General features: G+C 32.4%; 2 protein-coding genes and 2 long non-coding RNA genes across 4 annotated transcripts; 3 read left to right on the top strand and 1 right to left on the bottom strand.

Annotated features, from left to right (window-relative positions):
- The first annotated feature begins 771 nt into the window (after window positions 1-771).
- Window positions 772-1,940, top strand: LOC123885583. Its single transcript, XR_006801192.1, has 2 exons — window positions 772-998; window positions 1,607-1,940. It is a non-coding gene; the product is annotated as an uncharacterized LOC123885583 (long non-coding RNA).
- Window positions 1,941-7,907: 5,967 nt separating this feature from the next.
- LOC123884349 lies at window positions 7,908-8,785 on the top strand. Its single transcript, XR_006800741.1, has 2 exons — window positions 7,908-7,981; window positions 8,327-8,785. It is a non-coding gene; the product is annotated as an uncharacterized LOC123884349 (long non-coding RNA).
- A 1,564-nt stretch (window positions 8,786-10,349) lies between these two features.
- LOC123891799 lies at window positions 10,350-10,874 on the bottom strand. The gene has a single exon (XM_045941689.1). It carries the CDS (start codon window positions 10,872-10,874, stop codon window positions 10,350-10,352), a length of 525 nt encoding a protein of 174 aa, XP_045797645.1.
- An 8,449-nt stretch (window positions 10,875-19,323) lies between these two features.
- On the top strand, window positions 19,324-20,653 carry LOC123891786 (glycine-rich cell wall structural protein-like). The gene has a single exon (XM_045941678.1). It carries the CDS (start codon window positions 19,324-19,326, stop codon window positions 20,278-20,280), a length of 957 nt encoding a protein of 318 aa, XP_045797634.1. The 3' UTR covers window positions 20,281-20,653.

Genomic DNA, 20,653 nt, shown 5'->3' with positions numbered 1-20,653 from the left:
GGAGAAAAGCTTTAGCGTTCGATCAACAAACATAGTGATGATGCTAATATAGCGTTTGTGTCGTGGTGGACTCTAAAAAATTGAAGTTGACACGGTCGCAGTGCGATAGTATGTCTCAAAATAAAAAAAGTATCGAATCCACATGAACAAAGAAGAGACAGGGTAGAATTTTAATTAAAGGATATAACAATATGCTTCAATCATTTTGAATTTTCTTAATAGATTCTTGATATAATTTTCTTGACAAATGAAAATTGAAGTATAGATAATATAGTCACAAGGAAAAGGGGCTTTGAATTGTCACTCCATTTTCTTTTGTTTAAATTTTGAAACTTGGAAAGTTAATTTAGTTAGGATGATGTTAATTTCAGAACCTTTTGTAAAGGAGCGTTTTCAAAATATGTATAATATTTTTATTTTTACTACGGTAGTTGTGATTAAAGTTGTTAATAAACTCTGATTGAGTTATGTCACTAATTTGATCTTATATTTTTTGTCAACAATAAAAAATAATCCTATGGTACTTTTATTTTATAAATAAAACGCGTTTCCACATTTTTTATACACTATTTTAAAATTAACTTTTTTTTAAAAGTTCATCTATATCTTTTATCTTTGGGAATTTTCCTTTGTCTATCTTGAAAAGCTAATATAAATAAATAAAAAATCTAATGAACATATCTTTGATGATCTTGAAGAATTTTAATTTAAATATTTACTAAAGTTAAGTGATCTATCGAGTGAATTAAAGGTTAAATACAACACATTGGTCTATCTTAAAGTCAATATTATCTATAACTCTATTTTATTAATTGTTTCTTGCAAATCCTCCTAAGTGCTAAAAGCTATTTACTTGAAGTTAACCAACCAAAAAATTTGTATTTATAAAGTGTTGATCAAGCAAGTTTTTATTTACTAAATGCAAAGTAGAAAAAATATGACTCGAATTTTTACTTTATTAGTCATTTTTTCTCTACTTCTTGTGGTAACCAAAGGCCGTAAGTAATTTTGGATATTGTCTACTTATTTTTTAGGGTTAAATATGTTTTTAGTCCTACATTTTGCTCTATAGTCAAGAATAGTCCCTACAATTTTTTATGGTTAAAAAAAATTCTACACTTTTTTCTGTTATCAAAATTGGTCTCTGTCGTTAATTTTTTTTAACAAAATGTAGATGTGGCGCAACTGGCCAATAACATGATGACACATGTCTTTTCCACAAGTGTTATTGTGTACCTTTTCACGTCAAATCATCTTTTATTTGTATTTGCATTTCTCTATAAACACTTAGATCCGGAAATGCAAATACAAATAAAAGATGATTTGACGTGAAAAGGTGCACAATAACTCTTGTGGAAAAAGACACATGTCATCATGTTATTGATCAGTTGCACCACATCTGCATTATGTTAAAAAAAAATTACGGCAGGAACCAATTTTGATAACAAAAAAAAGTGTTGAATTTTTTTTAATTATAAAAAAAATATAAAGACTAAAAATATATAACAAAATGTAGGGACTAAAAATATATTTAACCCTTTTTTTTATACATAACAATTCATTACATTTTGTAACATTCTTTTATTATTATTATTTGACTTTACAGGTTGGAAGTGCCAAGGTGACGGTGATTGTCCAATAAATATATGTGACCCTCCTATGGTTGCGAAGTGCATTGGAAATATATGTGATTGCGACTATGCGAAAAAGTACAGATTGATATAAAAGAAAAAAGAACACGTACTTTTATATGAAAACAATTACTATATGTTAATAATAAGTGTGTAAAAAAAAAAGGCGTGTAATTTATTTGTACGTCATAATTGGAGCACACTTTGATTTAAGTTTCTCTTGCATTTTTATTTCTTTGACAAGTTCAAAAATGTATTATTGTATTACATAAGTATTTTCGTAAGTATATAATTACCTTTATTCGATAATATGGAATGTCGTCTAGCTATGAACCTCATTTAGGTGGTGTGTTGTGGTTTCTTTTGGTGTGCGAAGATTTGTTTGGTATGCCTTTATTCTGAAAATTATTAACATAACAAGAAATGTCAACACTATACATTTGGTTTAGATAAAAAGTCAGCACCTTTGGGAACCATCCATTACCATCAAACATTGAAACTAGTAAAACACAAAACAAGTACTCTCTCCGTCCCAAAACATAAGTAAAAATTGGTCAACAAAAATTAATGTATTTGTTCCAAATCTTAAACCAAATGCATCAATTTATTTGACTCATTTTTGCTTATATTTTTGGACGGAGGGAGTATTCTCTTAGGTTTTATATATAAATAAAGAGATGTGCTATGTAAACACAAAATGGTTAGACAAAAATACGACATCGTACTTTCTCCACTAACATCACGAATATCGAGGTGTGCAACAAATATTAAAAAAACAAAAAGTGTAGTTTTATTGTATTTTTGTTAAAACATCGTGTCTAAATAACATTTTCCATAAATAAAATTTAACTCTTTAGATTAATTGAAAAAGTAATACTATATTTAGTCAAAATTTGACTTTTTAGATGAGAGAGGAAGTTAAGAAATATATCAGATGAAGTAGACTCTAGCAAAGTTGATGGAATTGAATTTGGTATTATAATTGCGTAGTTATAAGTTTCAACAATTCCATTTCAATCAACGGTCAAGATCATTTAGATATATTAAATTAATGTATTAGATTGTCCAATTTTAAATCAAGTGTTGAGATTAGAAACAGCGTCAACCTGCATGCATGATGACATCAGCAGATCTAGAAACCAAGTTGATGTCTAATCTAATGGGCTCAATAACAATGAAAATTTGGGAAATTACTCTTTTGGACTCCCGCAATGCTCCCGGTCCCTTAAAACTCTAATTTTACTCTCATAATTTTTCAGAAATTTTATTTCAAACGTTTTGAGAGATAACTTCGAAATGCATATAAATGCATTTCGAAAGATATGTTCTGAAAGATAGCTAGTTTAAAAGTTTTTACTAGCTATCTTTCAGAACATATCTTTCGAAATGCATTTATATGCATACTAATGACAAAATTAGCAAGTGTACTAATTTATTGATAAGTAATTAATTAAATTCGTATCCACATGAATTGTTTCAATTTCGACAAGACAGATGTATCGTATCGTATTTAGGATCTAAATGCAGGGGGGGTTTGCTAAGCAAAGTTGTCACGATGAATTAACTAAATAGTTCAAATCAGTGTTAATGAATAAGAACCCTTTTCTATAAAAATAATTCTCTAATGTCTTAGGTCAATACAAATTCATAGAAAGACTTATGCGCGTTAATTCTATCTATCATGATTCAATAATCCGATATCTCTAAAACAACTATTGACCAAAAAATTATTTCATATTCAAGTTTCAAAAGTTATGGTTAGTAATCATTCGATTCCTAAATTCAATTAATAAATTCGTCAGTTTATAAAATGCATTACGCGCATAAATAATTGAATAACAACAATATTAAAAAGGTCCCCAATTATCCTCAATAATTTACATAGTTTAAATCAATTCAAGGAAGATCATCTATTAATTCTAATTGATAGAGATTTAGTTACTCATAATTAAATTAATAAGCAACATAATAAAAAGAAGGAACAAGACGAGGAAGTATGTTGCTGCTTGTTGATACCGCAGTTCTGTTATGTAACCTCATGCCCTCTTTATATTCCAGCTCTCAATTTTGTTTCAAGATCAGCAAAACAAAGCCCACAAGCCACACTCACTTCTTTTCCTCTTTTATTTCTTTTGGTCGACCATATGTACCTATTCCTCTTCATATTTAAATAAATAATATATATAAAATAATATAAAATAAAATATTATTTGCAACTCTTCCATCTAGCAACGCCCGATTGCGTGATAAATTGTGTAATGATTCTTGTAGAAAATCTTTAATTCCAAGCAGCTAAAAACTGTGTCACGATGCTGATGAATCGTGGTGCAATTTTTCCAGAAATTTCATCTGTTTTGTATTTTTTCTTTAAACTCTTGACTTGTCTTCGACTCGTGATATAATCATCTATAAACCACGTAATTATACTTAAAAACTTATTAAAATACTATAAAATTGCTACTCAAAACATATAATCACATACTATCATTACATAAAGACTAGGTAGGAGGCTTTAATTCATGCACGCAGACTATATAACATATACTTAATTGCTGCCACATCTCTCTTCTTCCTCATCTAGGTTGACTTTTTCGTCTAAATTGCATATATATATATGCTACTCGCCCTGATATAATGATCTCTAAACCATGTAATTATATCTAAAAACTTATTAAAATATTATAAAATTGCTACTCAAAAGATAGAATCACATACTGTCATTACATAAAGACTAGGTAGGAAGGAGGCTTTAATTCATGCACGCAGGCTATATATAACATATACTTGCTGCCACATCTCTCTTCTTCCTCATCTAGGTTGACTTTTTCGTCTAAATTGCATATATGCGCGCTACTCGCCGAACCTTCTCCATCTACATCAATGCCGAGTTGCGGAATTGGGGGTATTAGAATTTGTGAGGCCTATACTCAACCACAAAAGCTAGCTTGAGAGTTGAGGTTTGCATTACACTTATAAATGCTACCTATGTCATATCTCTAGCCAATATGAGACTTCTAACGGGGGTTTTAATATTACTCCAAAACAATTGCTACTCTCTAGCACTAACTGTTTGGCTCTGATTGTTGTGTGGCATTCCTCTTACAAATTCAAGGTTCGGAGGGTTCACATTCCTCTTTCTCATTTCTGTAGTATTTCATGTTTCCCTAATTCTTTTAGGTAAGGCAATAAAACAAACCCTAGCTAGCTAGCATATACTTGCAATTTGAATCTACGGTTTATTAGATTCATAATCATGTTTCATTTCCTGTCCAAAAAAAAATCATGATTCATTTCAGGTTCTCAATACACCTTAATCCTATTTTACTTTAGTGTAGTGCCATCACATTAATTGTTAAAATTGTGGAAGTATAATGCTTACACTTAATGCACATCAAAGTCAGTAGCTAGTTATACATAGGCATTTGCTACTCTTCTATTAATAAAATTTAGGCTTAAATGCAGTTTTGCCCCCCTATTTTAATTAAATCGGAATTTTACCCCCCTGTTTTAAAACGCGGACTTTTACCCCCCTTGTTTTATAATTTTTTGGATTTTGCCCCCCCTAAAATTCTGCTTTCAAATCACAACTTCAAAACTTCGCACACAACTAAATTTGGATCAATAATTCACCAAACGGATATCGAAATGACCGTAATCGAGTTATCTTTCCACAGAATCAAACCCCACTAAATTTGGAGTTACAAAGAGAGATTAATTACCGTTTTAGTGAAGGTATGTCCCCCAAATATTCTGCACAAAATCTGCTTTCGAGTCACAACTTCAAAACTTCGCACAGAATTCCATTTGGATCCATAATTCACCAAACTGGTACCGAAATGACCGAAATCGAATTAGTTTTCCACAAAATCAAACTCCACAAAATTTGGAGTTACAGAGAGAGACGACAATAAGTTGCTATTGAACCTGTCAAGCAACCCATGGTATTGTGCAGAAACCGCAACCATAGTAAGCATCCTGCATGGGGATCTGAAAAAGCCGGTTATCATTGATATTGTGCAGCTTGCGCAGCAACAATCCATGATGGTAGCAAAGGCTATAAGCCTATAAGTTACAACTGGAACAGCATATTCCGGTGCCGCAATAGATTGCAGCAGATTATATCATTAATGTGCAGGGCAAAGCCGATCAATATATTAAGGCCTCTATACCTCCTTCCACATGGCATTGGAAAACGTTACAGAGATGAAATTGCTCATGGAGAAATTACTACGGAATCATTGCCTATCCTTGAAAAAGTTGCAGACCTGGACATGGATAACCAAGGTCGTGATATTGAGATTATCATTGCAGACAATGTTTTAAAAACTGGACCGGACATCGAATCAGTGAGGGTGCTGGGTCACTGGTTCATTGGTCGAATCACCGGGTCATTGGTCGAACCGCGTGACTAAACCGGATCAAACCGGATAAACCGATGGAATGAACCGGTCTCTATAATAAAATTATATTGTTATTAAATCGATCGAACCGAAAAACTCGGTCTCTAACAAAATTTATGACACCTAATAAAATTATAAACAGGATAACAAAGTTTAATTTTAAAAAAATAATTATATGTATTAAATTGGATTGAATCGGTGATTCAACACCTTTTTTATTTTATCTTTTAAAAAAATTATAGCATATGTATTTTAATTGTAAATATAATAAATTAGAGTCATTAGTTTTTTTTTACCACACAAACATTAGTTATTATATGTAAAAATGAGAGTTGAACAATTGAATCAACATTAGGTAAATAATACATTAAAAAAAAAAAGGCAAATAATAAATAAAATATAAAGTCCATAAAAAACAATAAATAAAATCTTAAGTCCATAAAAAAAAAAATCAAATGTATTTTTGAAACAAATAAAAACTTGTGAGAAAGCTTAAAATATAATACAAGAATATATGCAATATATAGAATACAAAATAAAAAAATTTACAAATGAACAACTTAGCACAGTCGCAATGTGCCTCATCTTTAATGGAGAGGTCAATGGTTCGAAACTTGTCTTTGACAATTTCTTATATTTTTAGTCATTTAAAATTCATGCATGTTACTACCCAATAAAAAAGTTACTAAAAAAAAGCGTGTTTCAATAAAACAATTTACAAAAAAAAAAAAGTTTCCAAAAACAAAAAACCAAACTTGCACAAAAACCGTCCGGTTTGAAAAACCGCTGGTTCACCGGTTCAGTCCGGTTGGTTAACATGGCCGATCCAACTACCAGACCGGACCAGTGACCTCCGGTTCCCGGTTCGAACGGTTTGACCGGCCGGTTTGGTCTGGTTTTTAAGACACTGATTGCAGATGATAATATTCAAGAGAATACAAGGGCGAAAAATCAGACACGGGTTGACGGAACAGTGACAGCGAGGAGAATGATCACTAGTGCAAGAATGCGTCCTGGAGACTTAATTGGAGTTGAAGGTCACCAGTCAACCCACTATGCACAATGTCTTTCGGGACACACAAAGTCGTGCACTTCCTTTAGTAGCACAAACAGATATATGCAAATTACAAGATAAGCTTAGGTTGACATTGCGGAGCAAGAACAAGGGCAAGAGTTTACAACACTTATATCTAAGCAAGGGAAAATGAAAAATAATAGAATAGCCAAAAAGTGCAGATGTTTTGGCTCCCATTTACATATTTTTATTTATCTGAAATGCTTGGCTTTGGCTAGAGATTTATTGCTAGCGATTAGCTACGAATTAGCTACAGCTACTGCCATCATTAATCAGGATTTTCTTGTGGTGAACTTTGTTAACTTATAGCTAGGCAACATTTTTAATGTGTTATTTTAATGGTTAGCAACGATCTTAATATGTTCTTTAATAGCTATAGGCAACGGTTTTTATCTGTTGCAATTGCCTATATGCAAAATAAAAGGCAATGCCTTAGACTACAACGTTGGAAAAACCATTGTCGAAGGCAGCGACGGTTTTCGGTCGTTGTTGTAGATAAAAACTGTTCTAGTGATCAAAAGCTAATATAATATAAAAAAAAAATCTAATGAATTTTTTATGACCATCAAGAGTTTTAATCGAGATGTTTACTAAGGTTATATAGCCAATCGAGTTTGCTTAAAAAAAAGAATAAGAAATGATCGTTAAACTATGCTAAAGGTTAAACACAATACATTAATCTGTCTTAGAGACAACTAGAAATTTATTAATGGTTTATTGCGACTCCTAAGTGCTAAAAATTCTTTATTTAAGTAGCAAGAAATTTATACTGATAAATTGCTTAAAGAATTTTTAATTTATTACAAGGATAAATATGGCTCAAATTTTCACTCTATTAATTATTATTTTGCTATTTCTTGTGGTAACCAACGGATGTAAGTAATTTTAGACATTGTTTATTTCTTTATGTTTTACAAATTTTCTTTTCTTTTTATAGGGATAACAATTGATATACGTAGTTGATCAAAAAAACAATTGATATACGTATCTTATTATATAATAAAAAACTAAAAATATATATATATTAGGTAGGTATGGAGTTGGGTAGGTACTAAAGTACCCGTACTCGCATATATACGCGCTCATTTTTGCGGGTTATTACGCGTACTCGTATCCATATTTAAAATGTGGGTTTTTGCATATATCAACTGTGTATTAGTCAAATTGTCATCCCTACGATTTTGATAATATTTGTTTATTATTATTTGACTTCTTCGCAGATGAATCGTGCAATACAGTCCGTGATTGTCCAATCGATATTTGTCCATTCACTACGGTTATGAAGTGTGTTAGGAGTATTTGTCAATGCTACTATGACAGATTTAAGGTTCCATATCCGCCGATTGTTAACAAAATACGCAGTTAAGCACAGTAATTAATTATAATTGTTGATTTGTGATCAGATTGTCTAGGGACTGGATCTCATGCAGTCAAAGCATGCTGCAGTCATGTAGTCACTACATGTGAACCCTTAGAATGAATATAGATCACATAAATAATATATTTTAATAAATTTGGAACATTGTTTTAAGATCTAAATTGTTAGTTTAATTCGGATAGTTGAAAACAATAACCATGTCGATGCAGTTATCCATATGAAAAGTAATTATATATAACTATATTGTACAGTAAGTGTATAATTTATTTGTATCGTATAATTTCTCGCACACTTTGATTTATGTTTTTCTTACTTTAAATTCTTTGACAAGCATCACAAATGTATTTTTTTTTTTTTTTATAAGACAAATGTATTATTACTCCATAAGTTCCTTTTTAAGTGTCGTTTGACAATCGTGCGTACTACTTATATAATTTACTTTGATCGTAATTTTGATTATTATATAAAAATAAATATTAACATATAAAATTTTGTTCAATTTAAAATTTTCATAATTTTGTATAATAAATAATTAAATATATTAGTAAACAAAGTTGTACATTGACATATGTACGGTGGTTTAAAATGATACTTAAAAAGAAAAAGGAGGATTATATATTTTACTCATATTATAACGTACTATATCATGGAATTAATTAGGATCAAAACTATTTTATGACTTCGGGATATCCGCTAAGCATGAAATTGGGATAAAAACTAATTTTTCATTTGTGTGAAAACATGATTTGTGTGTGAGATATCCCTAAGCACGAAATAAATGTGAGACTGTTTTATGACTTTGAGTTGTTGAATTATTGAGAAAGTCGGGCGATAATTCATTTGCTGTTTACATTTTTGAAGACTTTGTGGATTTTGAAAATGTTTATCTTGAGTGTTTGTTAGAACTTTTAAAATAAGTTTCTATTGATAATTCATGTGCTTTTTATAGATGTAATCATTATATTTATTGGGTAAAGTATCTCTTGTACTTTCTCTACTTTCTCCCCATTAGTGGATTTAGTACTATATGTTCCATTTTTTTGGAATATATATATCTATACAAGTTTTTGCTGTTAAATGTTTTTTATATTTATTGTCAATATTTCAATTTTAAACATAGATCTACATATTTTCCAAATTTGTTTTCAAGTATATCCGTTATGCTCTTCTAATTTCTACCGTTTTTATAGTACTAACATTACCCTCACACTTTGTTAAAAATAAAAAAAACATTACCCTCACACTAGGAAGAGATTATCTCCATGAAATTTTGGGTCTGTTTGTTATAGATTTTTTTAAAATAGATTCTAGTGTTAAATAATTTTGTCTAAAAAAATTTACAAAGAATTTTTTTATAAAAGCTTCAAATAAAAATTTGGTTTGAATAGTTATTCTTGAAATGTTATTTTAGGTATTTGATCATTTTATTGAAACTTTTTTTTCGATATCTAAATTTCAAAAAATCACTTAATTATCCTATTTCGCATCTGGTGAATGCCAAAGTTGCAGAAGTCGTTCATAATCAAGTTTGGGCTTTACCTGAAATTTTTAAACAACAATTTCCTAGGGGTGTGCATGGTCGGATAATTTGACAAACCAAACTATATCCAAACCGAAACCATTTAATTGGATTTGGATTCATAACCATAACCATATTTTATTATAAACCGGTTATAAAACTGGTTATAAATTTGGTTATGGATATATAACCAGTTATTTTAACCAAACCAAATTTAAAAGCGGTCATTTTTTCAATCCAATTTTTAACCGGTTATTTTTAAATCTGATAAAAAAAATCAGTTATTTCCTTTTAAAAATTGGTTTTTTTTTTGTTACAAAAGAGAAAGGAAAAAACAAAAGGGAAACTATTTTCTAATAAAAGCCACACCCCATGCATCAGCAGAGAGATGGGGAGACAACTCGGAAGGAGGTTCAACAAGCTTCACAAGGGGAGAGATAGTGTTAGCTCCCATTTTAGCCAGCATATCAGCGCACGCGTTCCCTTCTCGGAGCGTGTGATTAATAACAACATTCCAGTCTCTATCTAGAAGCTGGCGGATGCTAAAGACTTCATTCGCAAATTTATGATGTGGTGAGGTGCCATTTTTGACAAGAGTAACTGTTTGAAGGGAATCTGAAAGGCAAATGACATGTTTGAATCCTTTCTCCCAACATAACTCTAAACCATGAAGCATGGCCATGATCTCAGCATATAGAATACTAGCCTGAGCTGCCACACCATAGAACCCTCCAAGAAAGGATCCAAAACTATTACGGATAAGGCCACCAAAACCTGCGGATTGAGGCGAACCCAACAAACTTCCATCAACATTCAGACAAACGTAACCATTTGGGGGACAGGGCCATGCCACTAACTGCTGAGATAACATATTTGCGGCGACCGACGTCGGTGTGTCGAAAGCCACGGCACAGTAGTGTAGCATAGAGTGAATTTTTGCAACACTCTTGTAAATACTGGTTCTATTGGTTTTAAGATAATTTAAAAAAATCTTTTTTTTTTTGAAAAAAATCTAAATTTAGTAAAACTTGCGTAAAAACCTAAAATCGGTCAAAAACCATAAATCGGCTGAAAAAACTAAAATCGACCAAAAGCCCTAAAATCAACTATAAACTCTAAAATCGGCTGAAAACCCAAAAAAATAATCGAAAACCCAAAAATCGACCCTAAACCCAAAAAATCGGCCGAAAAACCTAAAATCGGTCAAAAACCATAAATCGGCTGAAAAACCTAAAATCGACCAAAAGCCCTAAAATCGACTATAAACTCTAAAATCGGCTGAAAACCCAAAAAAATAATCGAAAACCCAAAAATCGACTATAAACCCTAATATCGACCGAAAAACGAAAAATCGACCGAAAAACGAAAAAATCGACTATAAACCCTAATATCGGGCGAAAAATGGGTTTATAGTCGATTTTAGGTTTTTCGGCCAATTTTGAGGTTTATAGCCGATTTCGGGAATTTGGGTCGATTTTAGGTTTTCGGCCGAGTTTTTTGGGTTTAGGGACGATTTTTGATTCTTCGGCCGATTTTTTGGATGTTGGCCGATTTTTGGTTTTCGGTCGATTTTTGGTTTTTCGGCCGATTTTTTGGGTTTTCGCCCGATGTTAGGGTTTATAGTCGATTTTTGGAATTTTGGCCGATTTTAGGTTTTTCTGCCGATTTTTCGGGTTGCCGTCCGATTTTAGGGTTTATAGTCGATTTTTTGGATTTTGGCCGATTTTAGGTTTTCGGCCGATTATTTGGGTTTTCGGTCGATTTTTGGTTTTTCGGTCGATTTTTTGGGTTTTCAGCCGATTTTTGGGTTTATAGTTGATTTTTGGAATTTTGACTGATTTTAGGTTTTTTCTGCCGATTTTTCGGGTTGCCGGCCGGTTTTAGGGTTTATAGTTGATTTTTTGGATTTTGGCCGATTTTAGGTTTTCGGCCGATTATTTGGGTTTTCGGTCGATTTTTGGTTTTTCGGCCGATTTTTTGGGTTTTCAGCCGATTTTAGGGTTTATAGTTGATTTTTGGAATTTTGACCGATTTTAGGTTTTTTCTGCCGATTTTTCGGGTTGCTGGCCGGTTTTAGGGTTTATAGTCGATTTTTTGGATTTTGGCCGATTTTAGGTTTTCGGCCGATTTTTTGGGTTTTTCGGTCGATTTTTGGTTTTTCGGCCAATTTTTTTTGGTTTTCATCTGATTTTAGGGATTATAGTCAATTTTTGGAATTTGGACATGGATATGGGCATTTAATTAAAAAAAATAGTCAAAAGTTTCTTATCAAAAAACGAAGAAATGCGCAAAAAGTCTAATTCAATGGATTTGGACATGGATATGGGCATTTAATTAAAAAACCGGATTTACAGAATGGATACCCAACCATTTTTAGAATGGTCTGGTTAATATCTATTTCCAAATATCTGGTTATTTGGAGTTGGTTTTGGATTTGGATATAGTCATATCCATATGACCGGATATTTTGCACACCCGTACAATTTCCTACTATTACTTGCAATATTCATGCTCTTTCTCTCCCATCCACACCGGAACCAGACGAATTAGTTTGAGAGGATTCTATCTCTGGAGAATTGACTTTTAAAATTGCATATTCTTGTGATATGCAACCCCCTCAATGTATAGGTTGGACCAAGTTCATTTGGAAACTTTTTATTCCTCCTTCTAGATCTTTAGTTGCTTGGAGAATTATGCACCATGTTATTGCCACTGATGATAACTTGATCAAAAGAGGCCTCACGATTGTTTCTTGTTGCAGTCTTTGTGGCAGTAGTTACGAAATTGTTACTCATTTGTTCTTGCGCTGCCCCTTTATAATGCAGTATTGGAACTAGTTATCTTCTTTGCTAGGCATGCCTCTTGATCTCTCAAATTTTGATTCCCTTCTTGGCATGTGTAACAAAGGTTGGAGTCCTCAATTACATGATCTCATTATTGCAGCCATTGTCAATATTTTGTGGAAGGTCTGGAAATGCAGGAATAATGTCAGATTTAATGATATTTATCCCTATTTTTCTCGTGATCTGATCTATGTGAAAAGTCTTATTCATCAAGCAGCTCATTATTCCAAAGGTCACATGTACTCATCTATAAAATAATTTTCTATCCTCAAGCATTTTTGTGTTGATTGTCATCCTCCCCTCCGCCATCTATTAAACAAGTTAATTGGATCATGCCTCCTAGTTTTTGGGTGAAGTGCAATACTGATGGAGCCTCTAGAGGTTCTCCAGGTATATCTTCTTGTGGTGGCATCTTTAGAGACCATCTTGGTACTTTTTTAGGTGCATTTTCAGCTAACATTGGTGTTGCAACCTCTCTTTATGCTGAAATTTGCGCTGCAATTTATGCTATTGAATTTGCTTTTGCTAAAGGATGGACCCATCTTTGGCTTGAATGTGACTCTATCCTCTTAGTTCAAGCTTTCACTGATGTGAATGTGGTCCCTTGGAAGCTGAAGGTTAAATGGAAAAATTGTCTTCATATCATTAGAAATTTTCGTTTTAGATTTTCTCATATTTATAGAGAAGGAAATACTTGTGCAGACAGATTAGCTAATGCGGGTTTTTTTGTTGATGGGTTAGTCTGGTGGGATCAATTATCAAGTTGCTCTAGAGAGAGTTTCTTTAGAGATAGAGTTGGTTTGTCTAATTATCGCTTTTGCTAATCTTGTTTTGGTGGGTTTGGTTTATGTCCCCCCACCCTTTCTTTTGTTTTTCATTTTAATAATACTTTTGGTGTGATGGTAGAGGAGTGGTAGTGCATTGAGGTGCCAGCATAGTTGGGATGTCGATGACTTACTATGATGCCATGCTCTCCATTTTTGCAAAAAAAAAAATATATATTTAAAATAGATTTTCATAAATATCATTTTTTAAATACAACTTTTTGAAAAATTGTGATTTTGACTATGTTTTGATCTTCAATCATATGTGTTTATGTTATATGATATCAAAACTAGTGTTTCAATTTAGAAAAAACGGATATAAAAAAACTTGTATTTTGAAAAACGGTTTTAGAAAATCTATTTTCAAAAATACAAAGAAAAAATCAATTTTTTTAAATCTAAAACAAAAAGGCCCTTTTTTCTTAGTGAAATCTCAACCCTTTATTTTTTTCACCACTTATAATTTTAATTATTAAAAAAATTAAATCAATGGGTGGATGAACACAGTTGAAGATATTAAGTGAAAAATACACTGGAGACAACCCTCACCCTACACCCCACACTAGCTTCTACACACCTGTGTACTGTCACATATCAAAGGTCATCTTCATGTAGAGCCGTAAAAAATGGTCGGTAATGCCCATTAATACACGGGCTTGGGCGGATCGGGCCGCAAAAAATCTAGCCCAAATGAAACCGGACCTTTTTGGCCCAAGCCCGTGTAGCCCAAATGAAAATTGGGCCGGACTAGCCCAATGGGCTTCGGGCCGGCCCATTATTGACAAAATTATTTTATTTTTGTAAACATAATATCAATTAAAATATAAAAAATTATCATCTAATTAAAAAATTATTATAAAAAATATAGTTAAATGTGTAAGCATAATAAAAAGGGTCATATTTACCTAAAACTTTTTAAAAAATTAAGTTTATAATTTAATGATTTGATTTAATTTCTTTTATTTATAATGAAACTTGAGTTTAATTGATATCTAGTGTTGATGTAAAAATTATTTACACTTGCATACAATTATATCTCAATAAAATGTATACTTATGAGAAACTAATACATCAAAGTCATGTAAAAAAAGATCGAATAAATGAGAAAAAATAAAGTGAAATGGGTCGGGCCGACTGATGACAGGTATTTATATTATATTTTTATATAGTTTTTAGGTTAGTTTTTTTTGTAGTTTTTAGTAATTTTCAAGACCAAAGCATGGAAAATACCTAAGAAAATTAAGTCACTTGAAGAAGAAGCAAGAGTTGAAGAAAATGCATAAAAAATGGCAAAAAAAAGGAAGAAATATGTTGATATACCACATTGTAGCAAAAATGCCATAACTAGAGCTACGTGTATCGGATCGAAACCCATGACCATGCATTCGAAAGTTAAAACAAAGAGCTACAACTTTCATGTTGAAGCAAAAATCTAATTTTGAATTTATCATATCGTTCCACGATGGATTACATCGTACCACGATGAGAAGGAAACTTGGTTGCCAAGGAAGAGACAAACCTATCATACCAACGTTGGGATCATCGTGGTCACGATGGTTCCAACGCTGGGATTATCGCAGCACAATATAAAAGCCCAAATTCACTAAAAAAAAATTATAAATAGACCTCTCCTCCTTCACAATTATTCATTCAGAATTTCAGAGAACTATAAGCCTCTAAAGAGCAAAGGAGGAGGAGCAAGGAGGGCTTAGGAGCTCTCAAGGGAAGGAGACTCTCCCGCACCACAGGGAGATGAAACTTCCTCCGCAAGGCAGTGAGATTACTTTTTATGCATGTTTTTACTCTATTGTCTTAATATGCTTAATAGTAGCTAATACCTTTAGGTTAGGTTGAGTAGATGAACTTCACAAGAACTACTTGATCATGTAATTGGTTATTATATTATTGCAATTCAGTCTTTATTAATGATTTAATTATCATTTATGTTAAATGTTTTTCATTAGTATACGTATTAGTGAAATTATATAGATATCGATTGTTTACGGAATTTTCTTTTGATATTCAAAAATTGATGATAATTATTCAATAGGGTTATTTTAAGGATACGTAACTTGCGGCTATTGTAGGGATACGTAGTTTGTGGTTGTGACTTTTGAATTAACGCGCATCTTTAATGATTTCATAATTTACTAGACCCTTACCCGTGCGATGCAAAGGTATTATTTGTTGTTTATAATATAACGTCAACTAAAAACTCTAAATAATTGAAGGAGGAATGACTTATAGTTGAAACTTGAAATAAATAAAAAATCATGAACATACATTTTTTTAGGCAAGGACATACATAGTTCATAGTTGTTTTTTTGGTACAAACATAGTTCTTCAAGTTCTTCCAACTTTGTAACCAAAAATCAATCAAACAAATCAATTATTAAGCATAAACAGTGTCAATTGCTTGGAGAAACACAATTATAATATAAATCATGTATATATATAGATCAAGTATATCAATCTCTAAATTAAAATCAAAATATATATAATGCAAGCATAAAAAAGTATAAATAAATAAAAAAAACAATACACTATTTAATATATATACTCCCGTAATAGAAACCCAAAATAAATAGTAGCATATATAAAGGCAAATGCATAATAGTAGTATTACGTTATAAATATATTAGCAATCACACCAAGTCCTACTTCCATGATGATAGCAACATCTACCTGACAAAAATTAAAATAAAGTATTTGTTAGATAAACCAATGTAAATTAGTATATCTACAAAACAAAAGATTTTATAGATATTCAAAACATATGAATTAAACCTACTGCTGCAAATATCTTGAATGCGAGTAATTAAGGGAGGAAACAAAAATAGTTAAAATGACGAACTATTACCTAATACCATGAGCAAGCTCATTAAAAAGGAACAAAATGAAAAAAAATAAGAAGATGAAGAGGTGAATGTGAATGGAAGATAAAAAAAAAGCATAGGTAAAGAAGAAAATCAATTCTTTCCAAATAACTCAGGTGGTGGAAAGAATTGAAAAAGAAACAAAGAAATAGAAAAGTATTTATAATGTCCACCGAAAATATAGGTGCTTATATGAAATTAAATTTGTACAACTTTTCATTGGTTCAAAAAATACTTTTCATTGGAAACCATTACATTTCTTGGTAATTAAAATGGACATATGAAAAGGATAATGGTGTATGATTAAAAATAAAATGAAAAGGCATATGAATGCTTCAGATTAAATGTGGCATATGACAAATCATTAGAAGCAATGTGACATGTGGCTAAATAAAAAATTAATTACAATTGTTAATTTTTTTATTATTTACCTTTTAAAGAAAATGATTTAAAAGCTATGATTGGTTAATACAATTAGGGTTAGGATTACTGGTAGGAGAACTATTTAGGATTTATATATATATATATATATATATATATATATATATATATATATATATAAGGGATTAGGGAGTGTTTTATTAGTGAATAGGGTAATAAGACACGGGAGTGATTATTACTATTTAAGGGTTAATTTGTCGTGATGAACTAGACTTAATTTGAATTGTGAAATACAATAACAGGATAACAAGTATGAAAAGGGAAGAGATTCGAAACAACCTCACTATTCTTCTCATCTTGAAAACAAACAAACTTTATCTTTTATTATTTCTTTTATGCTCTTGATACAAACAAACTTGAAACCCCCCCCCCCCCCCCCCAAATTATTGATTTGATCCTAATTTAGTGAAAATTGAATTGTTGTATACGCAATCCCTATGAAGACGATCTTACTTACTTACTTTATTACTTGATCAATTTTGTACACTTGCAAAATAATCATCACCGGCCCATTAACCCACATGGCCCGTACGGGCTGGGCCGAACTGATAAATGTGAAGCCGAATAATAATTGGACCGAGCTAGCCCATATATATAGTCTGGCCCATCGGGGCGGATCGGGCTAGGCCGGACCAGCCCTTTTGACAGGTTCATCTTCATGTAGTAAATAATTTAATTTAAAACAAAAGACAAGGGTATATTTGGATATTAGGTACAGAGATATGGCATAGATATCATTTATAAGGTGGTGGAAACTTCAACTCTCAAGCTAGCTTTTGGGGTTGAGTATAGGCCTCCCAAATTCTAATATGGTATGTATCAGAGTCTATATATCCTAGAACTATTTGTTGTTTGTTGTTGAGACCTCCCATATTTGGGTCACCCGTTGTTGTTGATTCCACGTTCCAGCTTGTTCAGTCCTGGACGTGAGGGGGCGTGTTACAAGTCCCACATTGGCTAGAGTCAATGACGGAGCTAGCAATTTTGAACAGTGGGGACGATATTTACATAAAAATTTATAGTATTAAAAAAATTAAATGGATTCAAAAGTCTTTTAAGTTTCGCGTTTGTAACAGTTCGATCATTTAAATTTTGTAGATAACAGTTAGGTCCTTTAAATAGTTCGATCATTTATATTTTTATTTTTTTTATGAAATGATTGGTCTAGTCGTGAGAGAATTGAATAGTATGCATGAGATTGAGGTCCTAGGTTCGATCTTCATTGCCAACATTATAAAAAAAAATACAAAATGTCCATAAATAGCTCTTTCATTTTTGAAAATTATCTTTAATTGATTTTGACAAAAAAAAAACGTAGTAACACACGTACTCTTCAATTTGTTAATATATCATAAAAGCTCTCTACATAGTATTAAAATTTGATATAGAAATGAAGAACTTTTTTTTTTTAAGAAGCTAAATTAGCCCATCTAAATTGGCGTTAGGGAGAATCGAACCTCAAACCAATAGAAATGAAAAACTATTACAAACAAAACAGAATAAGAAAAAAAAAGGAAGGTGATGAAGACCTATTGTCAAATAAAAAATGTATTGGTATGTGTTGTGGTGGCACATTATATATACACCTAGCATGTTAAAATTAAGTGGGGGCACGTGCCTTCACAAGAGTGAAGTAGCTCCGTCTAGATAGTCTTTATAAGGGTAGTGCAAATCTCAGCTCTCAAATTAACTTTTGTCCCAAATTCTAATAATCATCTATTATAATTAAAAGACAATTTTGTAAACTATCTCATAATTTTTCTTTTTCATATAAAATTAAATTACATTTCTTAATTTGCATGAAATAATCAAAACGACTTATAATTTAAAAGAGTGAAAATACTTCAAATTTATTTTGTTTGTCGATAAAAAAATATTATGTTTTGTTATATTCTTAATAAATGTATTTTTTTTTCTTTTTATTTATCTATAAAAAAAATAAAAAAATTAAAAATTGGATAGCCAATTATACAAGACATTTGTGGTGGCATAGGCGCTGGATGAAGAGAAGCATGGTCCAGAACTTACTGGAAACAATAAACCTTTGTTGTTGTGATTTCTACAATTACTATATCATCGACATCCCACATGACCTTCTTAAATTTTCTCTTCTTTTGATTCTACCTAACTTTCTGATACCCTTAAACTTATTAAATTCTTCCCATGCATTCTTGACACTTGACAACTCTTTATTAACTTCACTTGCTATCTTTTATTACTCTCAACTGTCAACTATACAACTTCTACTATTATATAACATCCATTTTGCATGCAATCTATAGCATCACATAGAGTTTTTCCCACTGAAAAACTGTTGAAAAGGTAGGTAAGTAAAGATGGTGAAGTTTAGTACAATTCTTGTGTTTGTTGTACTAGTTTTAGTGCATGTAAGTGTTGCACGTAATGTTCCAAAGGGTGGTGATGAACATGCAAGTGTAGCAGTTGATGTTCCAAAGGGTGGTGATGAGAAAAATGTGAGTGTGGTGCATGCAAATGGTGCAAAACATGGAGAGAGTTTGAATGGTAAGGGTGTTGATGAAAAGAAGAATTTTTTGGTTGGTGGTGTTGGTGGATTTGCTGGTGGTTATGCTGGGATTGGTGGGATTGGTGGAGGAATAGGGAAGGTTGGTGGGATAGGTGGTGGGATTGGATGTGGAATTGGTAAGGTTGGTGGGATTGGTGGTGGGATAGGTGGTGGTATTGGAAAATTTGGTGGGATTGGTGGTGGCATTGGGAAGGTTGGTGGGATTGGTGGTGGTATTGGAAAATTTGGTGGGATTGGTGGTGGCATTGGGAAGGTTGGTGGGATCGGTGGTGGAATTGGTGGTATCCATGGTATTGGTGGTGGAATTGGTGGTATCCATGGTATTGGTGGTGCAGCTGGAATTGGTGGTGGTATTGGGAAGTTTGGTGGGATTGGAGGTGTAGGTAAAATTGGTGGGATCGGCGGTGCAGCTGGAATTGGTGGCTTCCATGGGATTGGTGGTGGAGTTGGAGTTCTTGGCGGTCACGGTGGAGGAGTTGGAGGGTTAGGTGGTGTTGGGGGTTTAGGTGGGGCCGGTGGTGTTGGAGGTTTAGGTGGTGCCGGTGGTGGAGCTGGCGGCTTGGGTGGTGGAAGTGGAGGTTTAGGTGGTGGTTCTGGAATCGGAGGTTTTGGTGGTACCGGAGGAGTTGGAGGCGTTGGTGGGACCGGTGGTGCTGGCGGTGCCGGTGGTTTAGGTGGTGGTAGTGGTGGTTTGGGTGGTGGTGTGGGGACTACAAGTTGTGGAGATGTTCTTCACCCTTGTCCTTAATTAGATTCATTTTGATCCTTTGCATGCATGTTGTTGTTGATTTATTGTGTTGCCAATTCAAATATTATTATTGTTTTAGGTTAGATAGTCTTAGGTTTAGCATTTCCTTTTCCAAGTAATTTATTAATGTTATTCCGTTTCTAGCTTCAAATGTTGTTGTCATGTCGGATCAATTTAGAGTTTGAAGTTCTTTTTAATCATGCATCAATTTATTGTTATTCCTAGTTTGTAAGCAAAACTCTTGTAGTGATCGCATTTCATGTTCTTATCATATGGAATTTTGTAGCTATCTTTCAAGTTCATATTGAGGATATTTAATTGGCAGCCTTAAATAGTACTAGTACTATATTCCTTTGAATTGCAGGTGTGTTGT

Source organism: Trifolium pratense, linkage group LG1, assembly GCF_020283565.1.
Source record: "Trifolium pratense cultivar HEN17-A07 linkage group LG1, ARS_RC_1.1, whole genome shotgun sequence".
NCBI classification, from domain to species: Eukaryota; Viridiplantae; Streptophyta; class Magnoliopsida; order Fabales; family Fabaceae; genus Trifolium; species Trifolium pratense.
Note: the sequence above shows the minus strand (reverse complement) of the source record. Positions and strands in the feature narration are given on the sequence as shown.